We start from the raw sequence: 26,367 nt of genomic DNA on the forward strand, positions 1-26,367 counted from the left end.
ATTGCCCTGTCAGTGACATTGACACCTAGAATGAGGAAAGTGTGGGATTGAGAAAATGGGGTTGGTAAAATGTGATGATTCTCAAGCACTATTCTTTAATATAAAGAGAAAAAGAAAGAAAAAGAAAAGAAAGGCAGGGAGGCAGTAAAGTAGGAAGGAAGGAAGCAAAGAAGGAAAGGAGGAAGGAAAGAAGGAAGCGAGGAAGGGAGGGAGGGAGGAGGCAAGGTAGGAAGGAAAGATAGAAGAAACAAAACAAGGAAGGAAGGAGGGGAGGGAGGAAGGAAGGAAGGAGGAGAGGGAGGAAGGAAGGAAGGAAGGAAATGAAGAAAAAGATATATTTTCCTAAAGTTGAATATATGAAACTTAAAAGACCATCTATTGTTATAAATATGCTTTCTCTATTCTAGTATAAAGATTCCTTTTACTTTTGAATTTTTGTGGTAAGGAAATGGCAGATTCTTCATTTTTTATGCTTGGCAACTGTATGTCAGCCTCTCCTCACTTTGTTTGGATTATATTGGTGCATGAAGTCAAGGGGACTGAGAACCACTGTACTGGTCAAAGATGAGGAGACCTGCAGTGAGCCCAGGGACCTTGGGTCTTAATCCTAATGAGGCAATAAACGTGAGCTTGGAAATAAATCAGTTTACTTATCTTGGTAGTGTTTTTCTAATATATAGAAATGGGCTTTACACTAGAGCTTATTCAAGCTCTCTATAGTTCAAAATATAGACCCCCAGAATGGCAAAATTATCAGTCATGATAAAGTATTTCCATTTTCTAAAATGTCTGTCAATAATTTTTTTTGTAAAGAATTTTTTCCACCTTTGGTCATGTGCTGAAAGACAACATCTATGAGAACACTTCACTACCAAAAATAATGGCACATTAGTAAACCTCTTGATCACAGTGTGGTGGCTGTTACTAGTTTATAAGTGGTGCTTGAGGCACTTTTCAGCAATGTGCTAAGTATTTAGAACCTTCATAAGGCAGAGAGAGAGAGAAGGAAAGGGAGAGCATTGGAATGGGGGAAGAGAAGATGAGAAAGGTGTGGCCTCTTCTCTTCCTCATTTGTATTTCTCCTCCTTCTTTTCTTTTCATCTATCTAATCTTGCAGAATCCTTCTTAAAATTAAACAGATGTCCTGTTCCAACCGAAAGCTAGATACACAAAGACCAAGAAATAAGTGATGAGCTTCAGGAATGCACTTCAGAACATCTAAAATAGAACAGCTTTATAGTAATGTAATGTGTTGATTTTATTTTTCCCCAGGTACTTACAAGTTAAAGAAATATGATTTAAGAAAATTATAGCACAGTCACAGGTGACATTTAAGAATTAGACAGGTGAACTTGTTTATTTTTGTGGTCTGTCGATTCATTAAAAACTAAATTCAGAAAACTATTTTCTAAGACATTGGTTATGAATATAGATGTTAAAAAACACTCGGGAAAACCAACCTGCAAGTGAAGGTCATTTACAGTGAGTTGCTGAAAAAGAATGTGAGGGGAAAAATCTACAAGTCACTATCAAATAATAAGCACATCTCCTCCCATCAAAATTGCTTTTTAAGCTCATATCCATCAGAAACATATTATATATTATTACTTTTATCATAGTGCAAAGTTAATAGATTAAAACATGTACATTTTAGTTTTTACTGAGGAGGAGCAAGTATGAGAAAAACTTTGAGCTTAATAAATACAAATACACACAAACACACTCACATATGTAAGTTGTGGTATATAATGTGATATATATGTATATATTCAGTAGAGTATTAAGAACAGAATGAAGAGAGTCTTTGGGAAATATCAGAAATAGAATGACTTTAATTTTAACAATGAGTCTATGGGAATTAATGACATACATGTCATAATTATTTTGCATCTTATTTTAGTTAAAAAAATGTGCAGTCCGAGTAAGACCTTTGTTCCACACACGTGTGTGCTGTGCATGTTCTTTCTAAGTGGGCTAGTTTTGTTCTCATGCCATGGGAGCAGGTGGCATGAAGCTGTTTTGATGAGGTTAAAAGGCTCCTCCCCTCTCTCCCCAAGCAGCAGCCTGAAGTACGTCAGCAGTAATTGTGTGCATGGCTCGGCTGTGCAGGGAGGGTGGAGGCAAAATTGATATCAAATAAGGGTATCAAACTGAGATCTAGATGTTCCATTTAAGTTGTTGCTCATTTTCATTAGCCACGCCAGGGGTGAAATGCTTATAACTTAACCATTCTCTGTAGTAAGAACATTTGTTTTCAATGGATTTATATTTTTCCTCTCCATAAAGACTGAATTGGTGCTACAGTGAATATAAATGAAGGGTGTTTCTTTACCCTCTTTTCCTTTTATTATTTACTAATCAGACTTCAGGTCAGTTAGATAAAAGAGAGAGGTTCTGTTGCCTAGATGTGAGGCCTTTAATGAGGATGGGAGCCCCCAGGGAGCCGAAATCCAAAGTAGAACGATGCCGCTTTCCGGTTTCTTGCAGTTTCTTCAGTTGCTTCTCCCTTTTCCAATGGGCCTAGTGAGCAGGAACTATCCAAGGTGCTAGAACGCTGGCAGCCTTGCCGTTCAATGCAGACGGATTGCAGAAACAGAGAAGAAAGATTACTGCTTATTTCAGAAGGTAGGTTCTTTGTTTCAGAATCCCTGATTAATCAGCAGCAGCTTCAACAGACTAAGGCAGCTGGAGAGGAGAAAGAGAAGCAGGAAGGGAGGGAGTCAGGGGCAGGGAGGGAGGGAGGGAGTGGAGGGAGAGAGAATGAGAGAGAGAGAGCTGGTTGTCACGGGGGAGGGACTATGCCACAAGCTGGGCTGCTCCAAACCTTCTGTATGTAAGTGGCAATGAGAAAGAGCATCTTTTTGGCTGAAAGGAGACATTTAGAAAGGATGTTTCTGATTTTTTGTTTTCATTTATTTTTGTCTTCGCAGAATATAATCAAATGAGGTACATTAGCCAGCTTGGTGATTGCTTCTGGTCCTGTAATCATCTGTGTAGCAAAGTGGGTAAAATCATTCAATTTCTTCCCTGCTGGACCTGGAAGGAGAGGGGCTGTGTGTTCATCCCCACCCATTAGCTATGCCCTCTTTTCTCCGAATGTCGATTTAAGGAAGCAAGCACCTGTCTTCCGCCACTGCATCTTCCTAGCAAACTTTAAAGGCCATTTTATCTGATAGGAAGGACATCAAGAATGCTCTGATCTAGTGATGAAGAATCTGGGAGTCGACACTTTTCCCATCCAGACACAATGCACTTTAATTGAAGAAACACTGAGCTGAACTACAAGTCTATTTCTTATGGTGCTGGATTACTCCTACAGAACTGCCCTGAGATCAACCGTGAGAGAGGGCTCTGACAGATACAAGTCACCTTCTGGTTATTGCACTTAGCTCTCCCTGGGGACTTAAATTTTGGTATGTATCTCATTTTTCAGATTCTCTAAGCATGCTAATCGAATCCAGCACTAAATAGATCAAGCAATCTGGTGATAAAATGGAATGGATTTTAGTTAGGGATACTTAATGCTGAAGTTTGCATGCCTTATTAGGTGGAGCAGAAATAAAGCCACAGTGAAGGCATCCAGGGCTTTAGTGAGCCTGAGGCTATTTTTACTCCCTTACCCACTTAGTTACATTACCATGGAAATGGTTAAACTAGATTTTCATTAGTAAAATAAGCCATGTTGAATTATTAAAAGCATCGAAAATGTTTTCCAGGGTATTAATTGGCATTCAAGTTGTGCATGCTAGCTATTTATCCGCTATTCCATACCATAAATATTTTACAACAGTCTCTTAGCACATTTGTGTCAGCAGTGAGAGCCCAATTTTACATTCTCAGGAAAAAAAGACACAGTACCCTCCAAAATTCAAAACTACCACACAAACAGCAAAGCCGACACTGCTTCTTCCTGACTGATTAGACATAAACCTCTTTGAGAAACATTTTTTAATACTATTCAACGTCAGAAAGATTTTATTAGCCTCATCACAATAAATATTTTCTGTAAAACTTTAGGTGGACTTGTTTTACTTGGGACATGTTCTTATTTTGTTGGGGTGTCTCCGTCCTAATTTTTCCAACTACTCAGCAATATTTTAAATACAAGACATGTGGGTATTTCATATCTGGAAAAACTGTTACATAAAATAATATTTTTCACTATCATTGGGAAATACTAAAGTTCTTTTGGTACCATAGAATTGGACTTTTTTCTAAATATAGCCAAAAAATAATGAAATTCTGAAAAGCTTACATGATGTAGTTTTAGTCATTTTAACATCCAAGCATTTATAACCAAGTAGTGTGGAATAACAAATATAGAGAAAGAGTGAAAATTAACTCTCTTCCTAATTCTTCACATTTTAGACAATGTTCCCATTTATTTAAATATTGTCAAGCACTAATTACACAAATTAATGAGAAAATGTGGTCCACAAATGCAGAAATTATTTTGTTTTCCTATGGAAAGTGCAACATACATGAGCCAACTCAGCAAAGAAAGGGACTATGTGAAGGACATAGACAGTTTAGAGAATAGTGGAAACAGACCAGAGGAAAATATTGCAACTGCACAAGGGACAGTGGAGAAGCCTGAGGACTTGAAGCATCAGTCAAGTTTAGAAAGAGAAGTGTAAAAATCCTAGACACCAGAAGGTTGGTTATTGTTTAAAAAAATAAATAAATTATAGATTCCCTATTCAATTAGATGGTTCCCACTGTAGCTCCAGTCAGCAATTTATTAGACTGACTACATCTACTTTGCAAATAATGCCTTGTAAGCATCTGGAACCATTTGGCCCAAGCCTCCAAAAAGTATCTCAGCCACTGGCATTTTGCATAAGTCTCCAATATTAATGGAAATGTACAATCTTTTTACACCATGGGCAAACAGCACCATGACAACCTGGAAGATGAGGGGGAGATACCAATTCATCATGCTACTGCATTAACACGATTTATGCCTATCTTACTCATTTTGGGAAGAGAGATAGTGGAGAAAAACTCACTGCAAAGTAATCTGCTTTCTGAGAAAAAAGCAATCAGTGTCTTTGTAGTCACTTTAGCAAGCTTTCTTGGTTGTAACTTCAACATTTCCCATTTTGGGCAGAACAGCTGCATTTTGATGACACTGAGAATGAGAAAATGAGTGTGACCATTTGTGGAGTAGGGAGTAGGATTTCAAGCATAATCAAAGTGAAATTATAGGAGTAATGCTTGACAAATTATAAGATTTTATCAGAAAAAAATTTTGACATGGTTTACATGTGTTATGGGTTATAACCTGGCTAGTCTGATGATTTGGTCCTATGTGAAGTCAGCAAAGTTTAAATATTAATTTGCATATGTATTTTACATATGTATCAGAAGCCTGATTATTTAAATACTTACATTTTCATACACAATGTGTTTTCAAATTGGTTTGAGTACACGCAAAAGTTGTAAAAGATCTTTTTCTCCTGCTAAACAAAAACAACAAAAAATAGTCAAAATTGCCTTGGGAAACTTTTATTGGATCAATACTACTAGAAAAAAAGTAGGATTCTCTACCTCAAAGAGGATGCAATGATTGGAGTAGGAAGGAAACTCAAATCTTAATAACTCAAATTCTAATAACTTCCTCACAACATTGAGACAGGTGTGGTTTAAAGAGCTCAGAAATATATAAAGGTGGAGACCAGAAAACTTCTCCCTCTGCAAATAAAATAAAAACACAAATGTGAAGTACAATAAAAGTAAAATATTTAGGTTTCCATCAGGACATTTGTTCCATTCTGTGTATTATGTTCTTCTGGCTGGTCACAAGTAGCATTATAATAATCGCACAAAATAAACTATCTTATTATAGCTATAAGATTATCTTGTAGGATTAACTGTGGCCTAAAATTAAGGAAGCTTCTCATAAAGCTCCAGGTATTAGGATTAGGAAGCCATTCTCTCCCAAAACAGAGCCTTTTCTCCCTCCACTACTTAGTATATGTAGCAAATAACCAGATTAACAGAGTTATCACAACTTTATATCTTGGAAAATAAAAGTTTCAGATGGAGAATAGCTCCATATCAGAAATTCCAGATAAATACCTTAATAAAAGATAAAAGGACCTGTGCCTATGAAGGCTACTGGACTAACTTACTCAGATGATACTAGTACCTGTAAAACTCTGCTTTTGGTAAATGGAGATAAATTGCCCATTGGAAGGCTCTGCCTGACAAATCAGTGTACATGTCCATTCTAGTCAGTCCTTATAGAGTTAGAGTGGTTGATATCACAATGTATGAAATTATACTCATGAAGAAATTTGCTCTGAAGCAAAGAGAAAAGAAATGCTTAACCATGTATGAGAAGGAAGATGGCATGCCTAATATTTATCTGACTCTTTGTACATCCTTGATTCAACAATATCTTGGAATTAATCAAAAGCCCTCTATACCTTGGGGAACTCAATCTTGATATTAGTTGGTGCCACATTAAATACCCTCTGGTAGATTGAGACCACACACATTTGATACCTTAATTTACAATGGGAATAGCCCACATAAATCTATAATCTTAGTTTGATTCTTTTGCATACACATCTTTCTCAAAAATGCTGCTTTTTTTTTAAGCTTCGGAACTAAGGGTCACATAGTGTCTTAGCTTCTTGACTTCTCTGGGTGGAAGCAGTAGCAGGAAACTATAGAAAAAGAAAAAACGAGTCATTTTTTAAATGTTTTAATGTTTCTATGAGTTCTATTTTGACATATCAGACTTAGCTTATGCTCCACATGTGTATATAATGGGTAGTTTTATTTCAGTGGAAACAATTGTAAAGAAATGGAATGTTACTTTCAGCTCTAGGTTCAGCATTGGTAAAGTATAATGATGGCCTTGCACAAAAGAAAATAAGAAAATGGTTAACTCAATAAACAGTTAAATGCTTAGTATTTAACTTATGGTGAGAATTAAACCAGTTTAATTTGGTGCAATTTAGCTGGGTGGAATGAAATTTCAAATTTTGGGAAGTGTCACAGTATTATACAAAGTGATCTTTGTGAAGGGTGTGGTCAACATGATGTAAATAACAAAGTGAAAGAATAAAATAAAGCTGAAAAATTAACCATACAGCTGTGTGAAAGCCAACATCTTTAACTTATATTAGAATGGTGATGATTCTAGATACAGTAATCTAAAAACTTAAACAAAAAGAGTCTTTTGTGAATGCAGAATACAACAGTGGAGGAAAGGCAGAGAGGGAGGATGTGAAGGTATCTGTAGATTGTACAGGAAATCTGATCTTGGTCATTTTAGGTGCTTTCCCAGGAGTGTCCCTGACACAAATTTTAAATGTTGGCCACAAATTTCAAGGAATGCACATACAGTGTTGCACTACTTGTATCAACATTGTGCATTGCCAAGAGAACACATCTGTCTTCTAAATGAAGACCATGGATGCTTGTTTTCAGCCAATGCTCAGGGAGCAGGGAAGGGGCTAAAATATCTAATTTGTTTTGAGCAAAAATGGCAACAGACTCAATGAACTCAATTAAAGGGGATGAACTCAATTAAAAGGGATGCCTGTAGAAAAGCCAGAGTTCCACCTTAGTCTCACCCACTCTGTTGTCACAAATACCCCATGCACCAGTTAATGGTCCAGTAAGCCAGTTTCCCTTACTTACTGAGACAGAGCTAAAGATGCTACCTGGAGGAGAGGGGCCATTTGCCTCTTAACAAATAGGGTCTTCTAGGATGCTGACATAGGATTAGATGTTCAAGGCAAGTCTTTATAAAATTCTTGCATACATAATTGTCATTTAAGGGCCAGATATAAACTTGACTTAATATCTAACAGTCAAAATGCAGCCAAGTTTTTGATGGTTTACAACATACCTTATTCAGTATCTATCTTAGGTGTAAATATAAATTTCTGAAAAACAAAGAGATTTATGGTTGTACTTGTCTGTGGGTTCTCACTGCTTTGAATTGGTAGCAGTTGTAATGAAGTAGACAATGAACATAAGGTTCTCTTTTCTCTAGTGAGGCCATGAATCTATTTACTCATAGTTCAGTTGCCTGAGAAAGACTTTTGGCTTGGAAGGGTGGAGACCTAGGGTTTGAGAGATGGGATGAGCTTCGTGGTCCATATGTCCCAGTTTCTTTATTTTCTAGATGTGGACAATGCGGGACAATGGTTATGTGGGGCTGTCCATATAGATTTGATTGGGGGGAAGAATGTATGAACTCCTAACCTGGCCTCCATTTACACATTTACACATGCATGTTTAAGGAAGTTGCACTACAATAAACATTGTACTCACCTTTGTTTCAAAGTAAAATTACGTTTATCAAGGGGTTATATTATTATTAAATATAATTCTAGCCACATTTAAGAATTGGGAAACAGTAATGTTAGTGACTATAAATTATAGTTAAATTTATGGAATACTTTTATGCATTTCTAACTCAATACTCACAACATGAGTCTATTCCAACCACTTTTTTTTTTTTTAAGTGGAAATTGAACTTTAAAAACAGTAATTAACTTGTACAAAGTTTTAGAGCTAGAGGTACCTTCACTGGGGTTTCTAGGCCATTCTGCCAGCCTCCTTATCCATGCCCTTCAGGACAGCCTCACAGCCTCCTCAATATTAAAAACTATTATACTTTTTACATGTGGACAAGTAAACAAAGAAGTATGATGTTTAGACATTGATAGGGCCTGTGACCATTTTCGGAGACCAAACACGATTGTTGAAAAATATTTCTTGTTCACCCTTAAAAACAGAGAAAATAAAACATGTATGACCAACTAGTGAAGTCCACCTAAATCAACACTAGTCACAAGAATTGAAATTATTTATTTATTTTGCTCTAACACTGCCATGAAGACATCTAGAGGGACACAATTCTGCCTTCATTAGGGCTTTTCATAACACGTGCTCAGCAAACACTTGAAAAAATGAATGGTCATGGAATTTAATACTTTTCTAGAATTAGGTGGCAGGAGCATGTGTACAAACATTTATTCAATTTTCATTACTTTGAAGTTTTACTAGATGTGATGGTTCATTTTCATCTCAAAAAATTTGATCTCCTTTTTGTTTTTAAAAGCATCTTTCTATAGTGTAAATACTTTATAATATTATTGGTTAATAATTTCTCAGAACAAAAATAATTTAAATTCCAGCCAATTTGAAACACCACTTAGGAAGGTAATTAACTTTCAGAGGTAAACAAATAACCTTGTTGATATTTGGAATATATAAACTGCGTAGGAATCTCTGGTGTCATTTTGGTTGGAGGAAAACTTAAGGAAAAAAAATAAAACCTTTGGGTAATAATGCCTTATTTAATTGGGAAATATACCATTTTGCTAGAGGGCAAAGAAGGAGTGATCATCTTCCAGCCGGAGGCATTATCTCTAGAATTCTTGTAATAGTGACTTGGCTTGCTTAACTTGGGTAGAATTAATTGTCGTGAAGTTATGCTGATCTTTTTTATCCAGGCACTCCTAGTGCTAAAGTCCTTGGTAGAAGTGAATTCCTGACAATGGCAATGCTTTAGCTCTCAGAATCATTTTCTTGTATTTTTCCCCAAATTGCAATCATTTGTAGCATGAATTTACTATTCTTAATGTCCATCATGTCAGCATCTAATCTGATGGACTGATAGTAAAATACAATTCAATTACACAGATAGTTGGAATTAAAAGGCCATTTCATTTGCTAACCCATTACAGCTTAACATAAAACAAAACATACAAAAACTTAACATAAAAATCAAGAGTTAACAAACAACCTTATCTAGACTCCAGTTTCAATAATTTCTTAGATAGGAGAGAAAAATCCTTAAATTCAGGATGGGTTCCAAATCAAATATGGATTGACTGGCAGCTGAAATGCTAATAAAGTCTGATGAGAAGTAAAATTTCCATAGTTATTATCCAGGTTTTGGAACATGATTATACCTGTAAAAAAATCAGAATGAAAATTATTTGTAATCGAAAAAGTGAAAGTCTGGGAGTTTTACATCAAATAGTTGGGCTGATATTTTAAAAATATCTTTCTAAGTCTTGTAAAGAAAGTAAAACCTGCAAGGGAATTGATAACTTTTGAATGGAGAATTTTTTCCCCTTGTTAATTGACTTTGCTTTTGGTTTTTTAATCTGACTCAATTATACCAGTTTCTTGTACCACAATTAATATGCAATTAGGACAGTAAGCCTTCCTTCCATCCATCTGTCCATCTACCCATCTAGCCACACATATCCATTTGACATTACTATTGCTGCCAGGTCATACTTTTTAATGATAATGTTAGCTAATAGTATTATATACTTACTATTGTTGAACTTTGTTCTAAATTATTTACAGTCTTCATCTCATAATCTTCACATCAGCAGGAGGTAGGAGTTATTACTAGCATCATTTTACAGTTGAGAGTAATATATACTAGTTGAAATTCCTATGCTTTTTTGTTTTGTTTTGATTTAATTTTGGTTTCTCAGTAATCCTTTCTGAGGCTCAAGTTTTGAAAACTTCATGTAACAATGAGACAACAGTTGTCAATGCTTGAATTACCAGACTGGTCAGGACTAATGTGGTCCTAGTGATCTATGATATGTTAGTTGTTGTATGAAGGCATTATGGAGGAACATTATGGAAAGAAATGAAGAGTTAAAAAGGATTCTTTTCTGGACAAGTTATATTAGAAATGTGTTTTTCTTTTACTACTATTATATTTTGCATACATAGTTCAGATTCATACATTTTAATTTCAAAAACTAAGGAAAACACATATATGTACAAAAGTTATTTCCAAATAATTACATCATTTTACTTGAAATTGAACAGAAAAGTCTTTATGGCAATCAGAAATACATGAAGCTTGGATCTTATATACCTTCTTTGTGTGAAAACACATTTTAAGAAACAAAATTATTATTGTAATTATGCAAACCAAATGTTTAACTTTGCATACAGTATTTACACCTTCCCATCATCTTTCAGTTCAAGAGCTTTGGCCTTTGTCCTGCTAGTGTTGCTGCTTTGAGAGAAGGTTTGCTACTCAGGTAGCACTTATTTAATATTTACTTCAAATATTCTGGTTGTAATTATTCTAGTGAGATATTTTCTCCAATTGGATTTGGCCATAATCATTGGAGTTTTGAGTTGTTAGGGATAATAAACAGCACCTTGCTTTTTTCCCCACCCTGGATAAAAGTAAAATGTGTTCTCACCCTGCAGGCAGTGTTCCTCTTTACATGATATCCTCCAAGATGATGAGTTCTAATCCTGAGGAAGACCCTTTGGACACATTTCTCCAGTACATTGAGGATATGGGGATGAAGGCCTACGATGGCTTGGTTATTCAGAATGCATCAGATATTGCTCGAGAGAATGATCGCTTGAGAAATGAAACTAACCTGGCCTATTTGAAAGAGAAGAATGAAAAACGCCGAAGACAAGAAGAAGCAATAAAGCGGTAAATATAAATAAAATTATTTCGAGTTTTGTGCACATGAGAAAGTCCGTGAGGGCTGCTAAAGTCGTGATGTTGTCACTTGGTCAGAAAAGGTCTTCCAGAGTCAGTTAGACTTGGTGAGAGCATATGAAAGCGACCCCTCAACTATAACAAAAACACCACCCACCCTGCCAACAGCATCCTTAGCTAACAAAAGTTATTTCCTTGTGTGTGTGCATATGCAGCTACAGACAGATGGGGAAAAGTTCAATTTCCTCTGAACAAAAGCTCATACTCAATAACCTCTTGGCAAAGATGCAAGGGAACACACAAACCCTTTAATAGCCCAAGATTGATGAAAATCCCTACCTTTAATGGCCTTTGGTTATAGTTCTTACCTTTAAATAGAGCTCATCTTCTTTCTAGATTATGGCCAAGACACATCAATAATTATACTTATGTGAGCCTCTGAAGGCAGGTAGAATCCTCATGGTGTGCTCTCCCTATGCAGACTTTTATGGCTGTTAAATTTCTTGTTTGGTACCAAGCGCCACAAGTTTGTTCAAACGGAATTACTTTTATGATGCAAAACCTACCAGCTACTAGCTGATGAGCCCCAGATGGCGGCCTTCCAAATTGAGGTTAAATTTCCTAGAGCACTGACACCAAAAGAAGAATGCATATCTTTTGATTTTTTAAAAAGAATGTTACAATGTTTTCAGTTTGCATGTGTGTGTGTCTTCTTGTGGTACAGGGAGACACCTGTGTCAGATGGAGTCCTGTTTCTTCAAATAAAGTTCATTTACTAAGTGCAAAATCCAGAATATAGGGACTTAATCCATATCAATTAGCTTGATAACTGAATAATAATAATATGAAAGATATTTTGATGGTTAATTGGGAGATTTTTCATCTAATCTGGCATTAATACTTTTGCTTATCATCTCTGAACGCTATGATTTTTAAAAAACCAAAATGTTCTCTTAAAATGAATTGTTCATGCTTATAAAGAAGCTAGGTAAGATCACACTACTCCAATAATTTAATTAAAAATAACTTTATGGAGAGAGAGAATGATTTGAAAGCAAAAAACTAGAAATAGAAAGGAATGGTATACAAGATTGTTTTAAAAGAGAAACCTTTTTTCTCTAGACTATTAAAATGAAAATGTATTATCAGGTATAGAAATTGCATAATTGATCAACATTTTCACAATTGCATGTATTTGTATTTGAAGTCAACTAATTTGTTGTTGAGGACTATGTTATTTTGATTTCTAACCAATTTTAACTGGTATCACAATTCTTTTCTAGAGTGTATAAATGCCTTCTTAGGACATTTTTTTTTTTCTGTGAAGTATTTTTGATGGACATTTTTTTGTGTGTGAGCATTTAACTTTAGTTTTATGAATCTGAGTTTTCTAAAATTCAAAATACAACGGATGGCCTACATGTTTTTGAAAGTAACTTCAAAACTCTAAAATCTGAAGTTTGTAATCTTGGCATTAAAACTCAATAATAAATCCTTTTCTAGAAGCATATAAATAAAATTATTTTCTGGATCATTCCATTAGCTTTTACAGAACACCCAAAGTGTGCTTATTACTCTATTACTAGCTTCTGTATTTCATTAACAAGCTTCAGTAGATTTCTATTTAAAGATTCATAGTTGTTAAGACAACAAAAATGGCTAATTTTTAGGTGCTTAACTGTCAAGTGTTCAAAAAGGGGCATAACCTCAGAGAACTAAAGTCCAAGGGACTTAGGAACAGAAATTTAGGTAGATGGAGACACAGCAAAACCCTGTCATTACATAATAAGTGAGGTCTAAGTAATCCATTTATGTGAACTTTGAGTTGATTCCTGCTAGTCTGATAAAGCAATATTTTTCAGAACTATGTTAATAACATGCAAGTAAAGATAACTCAGATCACACATTGAATTGAAGAAGTCTTACACGATCTGGAGACATTCACTTCTACTCACCCCTTAAGCAGAAGATAAAATTTTAGTCCTACTTGAGAATAGAGCAAAAGACAGAAGTACATCATTTTGTTGTGTCCTAACTGTTGAGAGATAACGTTGGTTTGCATTGAGAGGATAGCAGTAAAGGTGGTGTAAAATAATCAAATTATGGGCATCATTTGAATTTTCTGATTGACAAGATGCAGTAGTTGAGCAAGAGAAAAGAATTAATTAGAGGTGGCTCTCAGGTTTGTTCTGTTGTTGTTTTCTACTTTATTTTGTTTCTACCTAAGCTAGTAGAATGATGTTTCCATTTAATGCAACGGCAAAGACTAAAAGGAGAGCAAGTTTAGGGTAACTGATGGGGGGACAGGAGCTCAGCTTTGGTATGATGATTTTATGAAGCCTTTTAAATGTCCAAGTGGAGGTGATGGAAAGGCAGTTGAGTAAAGAATCTGGAGCTATGGTAGAATTCCAAGCCAAAGGTACAAATGTGAGAGTTGTAGTCTATAGATTTCACCATCATGAGCCAAGGACTTAAATTTAAATAGAGATGATAAAAGAACCCAGGATTGCCCCCTGGAGGCACCTGATTGCTCATATGATAGGAACAGTGGAAGAATTCAGTAAGAACGGTTAGTGAGAGGGGAGGACCACAAAGGAGTGTGATGCCTTAGAGTGAAGTGTCAAAAGCAATTAAAGAAGAGAGAGACATTTGGCTGATACATCAAATATGTTGAAGCCTAAGAACTGACCATTGCTTTTTACCACATTTGTGTTATTAATAAAAACAATTTCGTTGAAGGGCTGGGAACAAAACTCAATGGGATTATGTTTGCAACAGAATGAAAATAAAGGATTTGAAGCGGAATATAAATAATTATTTACAAATAATATATTTATTGTTTATAAATAATTTATAAATAATATATTATACTATAATAATATTATATTATCATTTATATATCATTTATCACTGCAACCTCTGCCTCCCAGTTTCAAGCGATTCTCCTGCCTCAGTCCCTCAGCTGGGACTACAGGCATGCACCACCATGCCCAGCTAATTTTTGTATTTTTAGTAGAGATGGGGTTTTACCACGTTGGCCAAGATGGTCTCGATCTCTTGACCTCATGATCCGCCTGCCTCAGCCTCCCAAAGTGTTGGGATTACAGGCGTGAGCCACTGCTCCCGGCTTTTTTTTTTTTTTAATAAAAATTTTGTTCCTGTAAGAAGGGAGAAAAATCAGCATATTTAAAATGTGGTTGTGAATGATTACTGCAGAAAGAGAAATATTGATGACTTAGAGAAAGGGAAAAATTACTGTTAGAGTGTCCTTGAGTAGGTAGGAAAAGAGGCGTCTAGAACATTTTAGATGGAGCACGGACTGCTCAGCTGTGGTAAGAGGACAGATGCCACATTATGTGGATGAATATATAATGAATGAATGAAAGACTAAAAACTGGCATGAAAAGTCCCCAAAACTGGTTCTCTAAAGTCAATATACAGATTTAAATCAGGAGCCAAATTATGGAGGTAAAATTTGTGAAAAACCGTCAGAGCAGCTGAGAATAGTAGAAAAAGAAACAGAAAGGTGGAATTAAAGAACAGTCCCTTCTCCCTGTTTCTCCAAAAGTTTCTGTACAGTTAAAGCTGCCAAGTGGAGAAGAGCTGGAGGCTTGGGTCTAGGATAAGCTCTAGTCGGAAAATAGCGGGCTAGGAAAGTAAACCAAGATGGAAGCCTGTTCCATGCCTGCACTGCGGAGGCACAGAGGAATTACTCACATCAGGACACACTCAGACCTCACCTCAAAGACAATCACAGGTAGAGACTCAGATGGCAGCAGGAACCCTGATCAGGTGCACACGTGGGAGACAGTCATTTGTGGGCCATGCCTCAAACCTGGTGAGGTCAATCATATCTCAAACACTATTTTATTACTGTCCTCACAGTCAGCACATGCACTAGGATTTGAAAAATGTAGTGTGTGTCTTACTATCTAGAACCTTCCTTTCTTTCCTACTCTCCCTCCCCCAACATATTTTTCTAGAATTTTAATTTAAAATATAAATATCTTTGGAGGGGGCATAATACTAGTAAATCTTTCTAGTTGTTGAGATTTCTCAAGTGTCTTTCTTTTCCAAAATCAGGACCCACGTACAGTGTGAGGACAGAGATAGTATCTGGATAGGTAAGGGAGGAAGCTGGAGAGAGAAAAGTGAAACAGGCCAAAAAAAATAATAAACAAATAAAAAATAGGACAGGAGGAGGAGGCTAAAGTCCTAAACCTCCTTACGATGGACTGGCGTCTGTCCTGCTGGCCTATTGTTTACAGTTAGAGCTGTGGAATCTCAAGTGATCTAGTCTCAGTACTCATGGTAACATCCAAATTCAATTTTATTTGATTCATATAGTGACTGGATATCTTGGAGTTCTGACAATTTAAAAATAATAACAGTCTTTTATTATTTCCTCAAACTACAATTTTGGAATTGCTGCCATGTTCTTAATAAAAAAATGTGTTTTTAATATTTTGAGAAAGTCCATAGCAAGATCCTAGTCACACTGGCATTTTGGGATTCCAGGGATGGTGAAAGATACAGAGGACCAGCATCTAAACCTAACACGTTTTAATATTTTTAACATGCAATTTACATTGAGTAGAGAGAATTCAATGAGGCATTAATAAACATAGTCTAATTACTTAAAATTATGTAACATATCTACTGAATGCTTTTTAAAAATATACTGCTGTTTAGTGTATAGAATATACATGCTGAAAATCTAAAGATGGGGCATGTTTGACCTTGAAAAGGCATTGATGATAATTCTCTGTGAAATATGCCAGTTGCAATTTCAGAAACGTGCAGACTGCCAAGGATTGCTTAAAAAATGGAAATAGGATTTCATATGATTGACCTTCTGGATCACATATGTGCTGAAATGCCTTTTGTGCTGAAGCTGGGAAGCTTAAAACACTGAGCTCTTAGAAAAAGAATATCCTCATCACTTTCTCAGTGTTCTAAGTCACTTAGGCTTTCTGAACCCAATTCCTTATTTTTAAACTAACTTGAACACCTTGTCACTATTAACTTTCTCATACCTTCACTTCCATTTCTCAAATGGGATTTTACTCAAAAGTCTGGCTGGGTGAAAAAATATCAAATAAATAAAAAGCGATGCTCTTAGTGTTTTTCTTAACAGCTTCAAATAACATTTGGTGAGAAAGAGAGAAAAAGACTTAAAGGAAACAAGTTAATAGAGAATGAAAAATATTTTAGTAGCTCATATTTTCTGCTATTTTAAATCCTAATGGTTTTGTGCAGGCACTGTTAAATGAGATTTACTTTTTTATGAGAAACCTATAAGAAAACAAACACACAAAACCTATAGCTTCACACAAATGAGTTCCCTTGAGATGGGTTGCAAAATCCCAGTTTATCATGTGAATGAGAGAAAAGGTAAGAAACAGGAAGGATAGTCGTGTATTGAACCATTGACACACTCAGGAACTAGCCAGTGAGAAGGAGGCAAGTGACCAACGAGAACAGAGTCCAGCCACAAACATCCCTTAAGGCAGTACCTGGGTGTATCTGTGAACACCTTCCTTGGAGTTGACTATTTACAGGCCACCAGGTTTAGGCATCAAGTGACGATATTCACTAAGAAGGACAGGCAATCCAAAGATCATCTGGTATGCTAAATGCACAAAAAGTCCCTTCAAACAAAGTTTTCTTTCTTAAATCTGAAACTGGTCCCTGCACTGTCTCATTTTGCTATTAGCTATAGTATTTTAAAAGCAATATAGGAAACATCCTTTAAATTGAAAGCAACAGGAAAATCTGTTCCCAGTACATGTCTTTGTGAGCATCATATCTACCATAGGTAAGGGTAGGATTTTTTTTTCTAATCAAACAAATGCTGCATTAGTTAAATTTTCCAAAACATTGTGAATCTGGAAGACAGCTCTCGACTTTAGCAAAGTGGTTCTGACACAAAGGACTACTTAGGCTGATTAGGAATGTCTCTGTTCCCTGTGGATGCCCTCAAGGGATCTATATGAGGTTATATTTCCTCTTTAAAAGTGACAGAAATGGAATTAGATTACTTACAGCTCCTTTAAAAAAATACATGCAATTGCATATTACTATATATACTTGAAAGCTATCTCTATTTGAAAGATTCAGTATTTCTGTTACTCAAAAAGAACCACTAAAGTCCATCCTTTGGACCAAGAAGAAAAATAAAACAAAAATAAAAATGAAGAAAATATTTGTTTTTCCTTTACTAATACATTGCTGCCCAAAAAGCAAATGGCTATGATATCCAAGTTTTGAATTGGTTAATATTTTAAATGACTACTTTACCCAAAGACATAATTACACAGAGAGCTCTTATTAGAGAAATGTTAACAGTTACATAAATCCTCTTTAGATAGTAATGACTTCTGGGATCATACCCACGATTTGTGGCAGTAGACTTTGTGGAAATAGCATCTATTGAAGTGCATTTTTGTGAATGATATACCTGCTCATTGCACCATGAATAGCTATTTTGGTCATGAATAGCTAATATTATTAGATTTGTTTTAATTGGAGGCATGTAGAAAAATGAGATACTCTATTTCTACGTGAAAAGGAGTGTTTAAGCCCCATTGCACAGTGAAGTAAGCATGGTTAAACAAAGGTTTGGAAACACACTGTCAACTTTAAGAAATACTCTACCAGCTTGCCTAAGAGTATTTGGGAATACTCTACAGGTAGCACAGAAATACTGTATAACTAATCTATGCTTTGAGCAACATAAAAAAAAAAAAAAAGCCCTCAGCCATCCTCCTATCTAGAATTAAACTCAAATCTGCAGCATGTCAGGGTCTTGCTGGAATGAATCAGCTGATCTGATCTGATGTGAATTTCTGACCTAATTTTGCTGTAGGACTTAGTGCTCAGGCAGAGAAAACAAGGTTAATGTGTTGATAACGGGTGAGATTAAACAGCAGCCAGTATCTTAATAACCCTCTCTAATTTCAGCTTCCTCTTGTGTTTGTGATTAATTCAAATCACTTTTCTATTAATCATTTCAGGGGACCTGAAGCTGCTTTGCTTGTTTTTATGTAAAAATCATGCATCCAGATTTTCTTCCTCAAAGCTAAACAAGATATTCCTATATGGGAGTAATTTTGGTTAAAAATTCAAATGCACGGGCAAGTTTTTTATTCCTCAAACCATACGATTAGACCAGAAGAATTCTTTATTGAGCCAGAAGTTTAATCTGCAAGGCTGATTCTAAATGAATTAACTTATGATAGGTGCTCTATATATTTTTTTCAATGCTCATGGGAAAAGTTAATCTAAAGAGTCCCCTTATACAAGTCAAAATGGCATTTGTCCTGCTGGCCTATTGTTTTCAGTTAGAGCCATCAAGGTTCCCAAGATGCTTAATACAAACTTCAGAATTTATAAATTTACAATTTACATTATACTTATATTAGTAATAGAGATAATCCTGGGTTTTTCATCTAGTCACCTGCCAGGACAGATTAGAGACGACATTTAAAAAATTCCTTTAAAGGTGCCTGTTAGGGTAAGCCTCCTTCAGTCTTCTCACGTACCTTTCAAGAGCTATTTATACTTTTGGTTGTTTTAACTTTAATTATCTCCTAGACCTAGCACTTATTTTACATTTTAAGAAGCTCAGTATCTGTTCTATATCTGAAATAAATAGACAGATGTTGGCAAGAGGAGGGGCCTTTCAGAACAGAGCCCCATGTGAGCTACTCAGTCAGCATGAGAATTAAGCTCTTCTGACAGAGGAAATTGCAGTGAAGAGTGGACCTTCCAAACATCCAACACCATGGCAAATTGAGTGATTAAACAGAAGCCCGTTGGAGAATTTAAGGTAATCTTTCTTTGAAAAGTAATGTTAAATATGGAGAGATGGTTATAGACTGACTGCCAATAGTTTCCTGTTGAGGGCTATTTTTTATATTCTTCAAGCTATTGGAGGATATCTTTAACTAAAGATGGCCTTTGTAAAACGTTTCCAAAAAACCCATAAGAAAAAGAAACTATTATGGAGTAAGGCTATGAGTCAGGGGACTTTTTGAACTACTAAAAATGCAATGTCTCCTAGAGAATGTGTGTAATGTAACAAATGAAACTGCTAGAATAGAGCCTGAGCATGCTAATAAAATTGCTCCAAGGCTTCTAACTTTGAGGTAGCCTAAAGAAAATGTCTTCATTATACATGTATGGGTTACCTTAAAATTAATTTTAGTCATGAATTGATAAAAGGAAAATCAAGTCCCCCCTCAAAATGAATCTCTGCTTGAAACACATGCCTCTAGTTAAAAGTTATTCTCAATAATGCTCATATTTGGAAATACACAATGGAATATTCATGTCCATACTGGAATGTGAATGTAGCCAGCCTTCTAGGAAGCAGAAAAAAAGATCACTTAAAAAAAAAAAAAAAGAAAAAGGAAAGCAATTTCAATAAGATGTACAAGGAAGATGTTTTAAAAAATAAAAAAGAAGTTTTTAAAATCCATTATTTTAATTAGTAAATTGCATTTTCGTCTCTGATTTGGGGCTAAGTATACCACTCAGCATATCCTGACGTTTGAATAAAAAATGAAGTGGTTCAGCAAAGAATGAAGAGGGCTGTTACCAAGGAGACTTCTTAATTTTCTATTAGGTTGATGTTTACATGTATTGCATAGCTATTTTGTTTCCATATTAAATTTTTCATTAAGCATATATTGGGCATCTATTATATGTCAGTCATTGCTCTGGGTGCTTGGGATAAGATGGTGAACAGAATACCAAAACATGCTTGTCCTCATCGGAGTTACAATCTGGTAGGGGATTGGGAGGTGGAGAAGGAGGACAAAAAAGAAACAAGTAAATATAGAGTAAGTGCAAATGTAACAAATTCTGTGAAAAAAAAAAAAAACTAAACTAGAGAATTGGAGGTCAGGGGCATAGGGAGAGTGCAATTTAAAATAAGCTCAGGGAAAGACTCACTGAGGATGTGACATTGGAGTAAAGACCTGAAGTAATAAGTGAGGAGAGAAGCCATGCAGATCTCAGGAAAAACAGATTTCTAAGGAAGAAGGAATGTGGAGAGAAAAGGTCGTATTGGGGAGCATTCCTAGCACATAGAAGGTCCCTGAAGGACATCACTGTGGCTCGAACAGGGCAGAGCAGGTGAGATGGAGGTTAGAAGATCAGGCCAGAGGCAATGGAGTCCAATCTTGTGAGGACATGGAGGTTACTGTCAGGAAGCTGGCTTAGCTCAGGGTGAAATTGGGATGAGAGGGGTCTCAGTAAGGGCAGGGCAGGAAGACCAGTCAGGAGGCTGTAAAAGCAATAGAGATGAGGGAAGATGGTGGCTGGGACCAGAGCAGCAGCCCTGGAGGAGGTGAGATGTGATGGAATCGTAGTTACGTTCTGAAGGTAGAATTGACAGAATTTAGTGACAGATTGGATGGGAGGTGTGAAAGCAAGCGAAAAGGATGGTGTTACCATTAACTGAGATGGGGAAGATGGCAGAAGAATCAGGTTTGGCGAGAAAAGTTTTAGACATAGTATGTTTGAGATGTGTATTAGGATTTCAATGATTTGTTGATATTTGTAAGAATTTCATGTTTCATTTTTGGTAATTTGTAGGTATGAGGTTAAAAATTTTACAGAAGTGTTAATACTTTTATAAAACGTTTTATATACTTTTAGAAAAGTCAAAAATTTTGAATACTTTTATAAAACTCTACAAATTGTATACATATACACATTTAAGTTTCAGGAAAGTTTTCGTTATTGTATGTGTATAATAACATCACACATGAGATCTATTCTCCTAACAAATTTTTAAGTGTATAACACAGTATTGTTAACCACAGGTACAGATCTCTAGAACTTATTCATCTTGCAAAACTGAAACTTTACACTCACTAAATAGCAAATGGAGGGCAAGCGCCCAGATTAACCAGAACAAATGAACAATTGCCTAGAGGTCTCTGCCTTTTGCGCAGTTAGTGAAATCATGCAATCGGCGATACTGATTCTAAGAGCTATATGATCCACACACTCAGCTGCTTTCCAGTTTAGGGCAGAGATGACAGTCACAAATCCTGTAATCTAAGAAGGAAGATAAAAGGCAGATGTAGGCCTACAGAATGCTTGACATTTTCAAAAAGGAAAGATGCTCTGATAATGGGAAGCTTCAGTTATTAGCATTGGTAATGTTCACTTGAGACATTTTTGCAATGATGGAGACATAGATAATTAGTTGATGCACATTGGGGGTGTTTTCTGTTCTTGGGTATTTCAATAAACCTGTAGGTTATTACCTCATTGTAAGAATGAAACTTGGAGTAATTCTGTGTATGTGGGTGAAACGGAACGTAGTAGTGGGAAAATCCTTGTGCCCTAATACAAGATGGAAGCAGTTTCTTTCACTTGCTAGCTTTAGTGAGATTCATAATGAGTCCCTTATCTTAAAGTTGTCTATTCCTTTTGAATTGGAAATAACAATCTTCATTTTGTTGAGTTGTTAAAAGAAAGAAAAGATACAACACGTGGCACAACTAGTGGGGTAGTCAACATATTATAGAATTGATAGCTGCTATTATTGTATTTGTATTAATATTATTATTATTGTTATTATTTTTACTGCCACGATTTTTACCTTCATCTTTATCACTTAATGTGGCTATCTTAATAACATCACACGGCACCATGTCTACAAAGATTCCACTTCCATGTAGAGTAGAAAGCAATACAGGGGAAGACTGTTTGCTTTGGGCATTTGCAAATGACACATGTACCCAGCCCCCAACTGTGAATTTCTACTTTATCATTTTGTTTTATCTTATCAATGTACACATATTTTGTTCTTTCTCCTAAAATAGTTAAAATTACAGGAGGATAATTTTGGCATATGAATAGATTCAAAAGGATGCAATAATTGGTAGGTTTAGTCTTAATTATTAAACTGGCTTCCAAGAGCGGAGAAGCTGTCTCTTGTGCATAGTAGGTTATTAAACATTTGTCAAATCAGATTGTGTTGAACCCACTCAGTGCATTGATGATGGCTTCTCCTAGGGAATAGTAAATAAGCTGGCATAGCATGTGATATTTTAAGTGCAATTTGCTAATGAATTTCCAGATATTTTCAGGGAATTACCCTGAAAGTTTTCTTTCTGGGCACATGAGCTGCTATATTTTTACTCTATTAATAGAAATGTTTTGGTGAAACTGCCACGCATTTAGGCTAAAGTTAAAGAGGGAAAGAAGTAATGAATTATGAAGATAAAATGCCTACTTTATGTCTACAATAACTAAAACCTAAAATAATTTTTAAAAATTTTTTATAGTTTGATTTCTTTTCTGAAGAGCAATGTATATTCAGCATCACACGGTAAATGCTACTGACAGGTTTCAGCTTCATATTGGTTTGAGGATGCGAGTGGAAGCTGGCCCAACAATAACCGATAGCTGCTTTTTGCACAGGGAAAGAGGAGTTCTTTTTTCTTTTTCTTTTCCTTTTTTTTGTTCTTGTTTTTGAGACAGGGTCTCACTCTGCCACCCAGGCTGAGTGCAGTGACGTGATCTCACCTCACTGCAACCTCTACCTCCCAAACTCAAGTGATCCTCCCACCTCAGCCTCTGGAGTATCTTGGACTACATATGTTTGCCACCATACCCGGCTAATTTTTGTATTTCTTTTTTTATGTAGTACTTGATACAGTCATCGTAACTCTGACATATCCAGCTCTTTTACAGAGAGAAGCAGAATGGCATGGATAAATTTAAGCTATTAGGATTTTTTCTACAGGGATTCTTATTTTATTTATTTACTTTTTAAAATTTTTTGAGACAGGATCTCCCTCTGTTGCCCAGGCTGGAGTGCAGTGGCACAATCATGGCTCACTGCAGCCTCAACCTCCCAGGCTCAAGTGATCCTCCCACCTCAGCCTCCCAAGTAGCTAGAACCGCAGTCACACACCACTATGCCCAGCTAATGGTAGAGAAGGGATCTCACTATGTTGCCCAGGCTGGCCTTGAAGTCCCAGGCTCAAGTAATCCTCCCTCCCCAGGCTTCCAAACGCTGAGGAGACAGGCATGTGTCACCACACCTAGTGACAAGGCTTCTTAACCACCTAGGATGCTTGTTACTAGACTGTCACATATAATTTTAAAAATTGTTTAGATGTCTGTTAGTACATACAATTTAAATAGTATTTGTTTTTGAGATGAGTGACAAAATAGGATTGAAAATCATTTGTCAAGCAAATTTTTTCTAGGTTATTTTTAGGAGAACATTATTCTTTCAGCAACTGGTATTTTATTTTACTTAGGGGACAGATGACATTTTGTGATTTACAAAAAATAAACAGTAATGGGGAAATTTAAAAAGAAAGATAATGGGGAAATATCTATAGTGATCAGAGCACATGAAGACTCTTCTCTCAGGAGTAGAGAAGTCACTTCTTTTTTTATCCTCCTCCTATACCAGGTTGGAAATTACATAGGAGGGAATATTTGTTCAGGGTGAGACTAGAATCTAAAATAGTTCATCCTTATGTCACCTTCTGGTGTTCTAGAAAAAACTCAAAGCTAAGATAAAGTATTCTCTCCGGCCTAGTGGCCTCTGGGTAATAAAGCAAAGGGTTAAGAGATGTGTAGTTTATGGTTTTTCTCTATATTTTGCAGGGCCCTATTTGAAGTCCCCAAACCTCAGCAACTCACAACTCTCAGCAAATCAATACAAATAGCATATTTTCTTTAGAAAGAAATCCCATGACACTTTACAACCCCTATCAGTACAAATACATTCATTTCTACAAATCAGTTATTTCAAATGTCAAACGTTATTCTTGATTTGTTTTCTTCTTCTTCTTTTCCACATAATTTTACATTTATTTCATTTAAATGACTTTTTAGGATTTTAATTCTTTTTCTTGTTTCCTGTCTTTTATAATCCATTTCAATTCCAATATTTCTTTTATTTTGTGTTTGTTCTGTTCAGTTTGCTAGCAATTACTTAAAATGTCTGGGTATTTCAAATAAAAGTAGACGAGAGAAACACATTTTCAAAACATGGTACATGGTTCAACAGATTAAATGGGATAAAGAAAGATCGGGAAGGGGGAAGGAAAATGACTGCCCAGTAAAAGCCTTTTTAGCAAATCATACTGAATCTCATTAATAAAGAATACATCCACTGAAGCTGTACAATCAATCTGCCATGTGCATTAGTGATGTCTAGTCCAATTCAGGTAGAGAAATTGTTCTCTAAGTGTCAGTCGGCTGCCAGTCAAATCACAAATACCAGTAATACATGCCATGAGGAATTTCTCCTGACTCATGATGAATTTTTTTCAGAGGGTTAGACTGGAATAAACAGGTAAAAGGGAAGAATGATGTCTGTCTGAATGAACACCACCAGCAACAGCAAAAAAGGACAGATAACTGGAGAGATAAGCAATAGGCAAGGACGCTGTGAACCGATCTATTATAAAAAAAAAAAAAAAAAAAACTGGCAGGGAGTAATTCAACTACACACCATTGCCAACAGTGTCAACTAAAAATACAACTGGTAAAAAGTATAGTCAATACAAAATTTGCAAAGTCAGATGAGGGCATCACTGTAGTGTAGAGATATCCTTCAGGTGGAAACTCTCAGGCATGAGACAAGGAGAATAAAGGAGAAAAGGAAACAAAGTAACAGAACCCTTCCACGAATATTTTAATGACAGCATCTTAGTCTGGTTTCTAATCGTGAACAATTCTTTTTAAAGATAGATACTATGACTAGTATTCTTCCCAATGGCTAGCTATCAGAAGCTCTCATTATTATAAACAGATGTTATTAAAAGACACTATAAAATATGGCTTTCTGATACTCTGGTTTGAGTTGACACCATAGGAGTTTTCTAAAGAAGTCAATCAGTGTCACACATACCAGAAAATAAAATCACTTGCTTCTGAGCCTATAGTGGAAGGGAAAGTATTCTACCACTTCTTACAAGATTAGAAGTCTCCAAGGAGAGATGGTGCATATAAGAGAGCATTTTGGAATGAGGTGAAAACACGAAGCCTGTGCAGTTATATGATTGCATTAAAGAAGAGGAATGAAAGATTAGGATGGTATTGGGTTTTAGGAAGGAATGCCATGTGGCTTGTGGATTTGTCATTAATGCAGTGACCCTGTCTATCCAAGTCATTCCATTTCAATGTGACTTAGAATTCTAAAAGAAAGTCAGCTTAGAGGTGTCAACACAGCCCCCTGTGTAAGCTGCCTTCAGCAAAGAGCCTCTATCTTTAATTTAACACAATTGGCCATCTTGGTTTGAGACAGACTGTGATTTAGTTAACATGAAAACAGCCTGACTGACCTCTGTCACCCCAGGATTGAATGAAGAGTTCAATTCAGGCTTGATGGCGTGTATGAACTATTCTAGGAACTATGACTTGGGAAAAAAATGAAATGGCCTCAGTGAACATGTGGAGGAATAAACAGATCCCTCATATTGTGGTCTGGTGTTTGCCTAGACAAGTGTATGCATGTTTATTTTTTAATGATGTGCTTTAACAATGCATGCATGTTATGTTACCTCAGTCACACAGATAAAACCCTATTTTAGTGACAGGCTCATAATGCTCAACCTAATACAGCACAATAAAACTATCTCCATGTGCCAACTAGCAGCTCTTGTTAGTTGCTGATAAGAATGCAACGTATTCTGGCAGACAAGAAATTGTACATAATAGATACATTCACTAGTTTCAACTCCTTGAGCAGTCAATTTAGTTAATAAAAACCTCACCTTTTTACTACCTGCATCATGAAGGTATTATCAGTGATGGAAATATATGATCTTTTTATGAAATTTTCTAAGATAAAGATGCAGAGATACTTTATTTCTCATGTTGATAACACAGTCCCTAAGATACTTGAT

General features: G+C 35.9%; 1 protein-coding gene across 1 annotated transcript in view; it reads left to right on the top strand.

Moving 5' to 3' along the window:
• Window positions 1–2,100: 2,100 nt before the first annotated feature.
• The window catches only part of NYAP2 (neuronal tyrosine-phosphorylated phosphoinositide-3-kinase adaptor 2), a 299,686-nt gene continuing 275,419 nt past the window's right edge, over window positions 2,101–26,367 (top strand). Inside the window, exons 1-3 of the mRNA XM_024243674.3 lie at window positions 2,101–2,625; window positions 2,931–3,413; window positions 11,224–11,461. Of these exons, the coding sequence (XP_024099442.2) occupies window positions 11,241–11,461 (221 nt within the window). The 5' untranslated portion in view covers window positions 2,101–2,625; window positions 2,931–3,413; window positions 11,224–11,240. The remainder of the gene's footprint in view (window positions 2,626–2,930; window positions 3,414–11,223; window positions 11,462–26,367) is intronic.

This window comes from Pongo abelii, chromosome 11, assembly GCF_028885655.2.
Source record: "Pongo abelii isolate AG06213 chromosome 11, NHGRI_mPonAbe1-v2.0_pri, whole genome shotgun sequence".
Taxonomy (NCBI): domain Eukaryota; kingdom Metazoa; phylum Chordata; class Mammalia; order Primates; family Hominidae; genus Pongo; species Pongo abelii.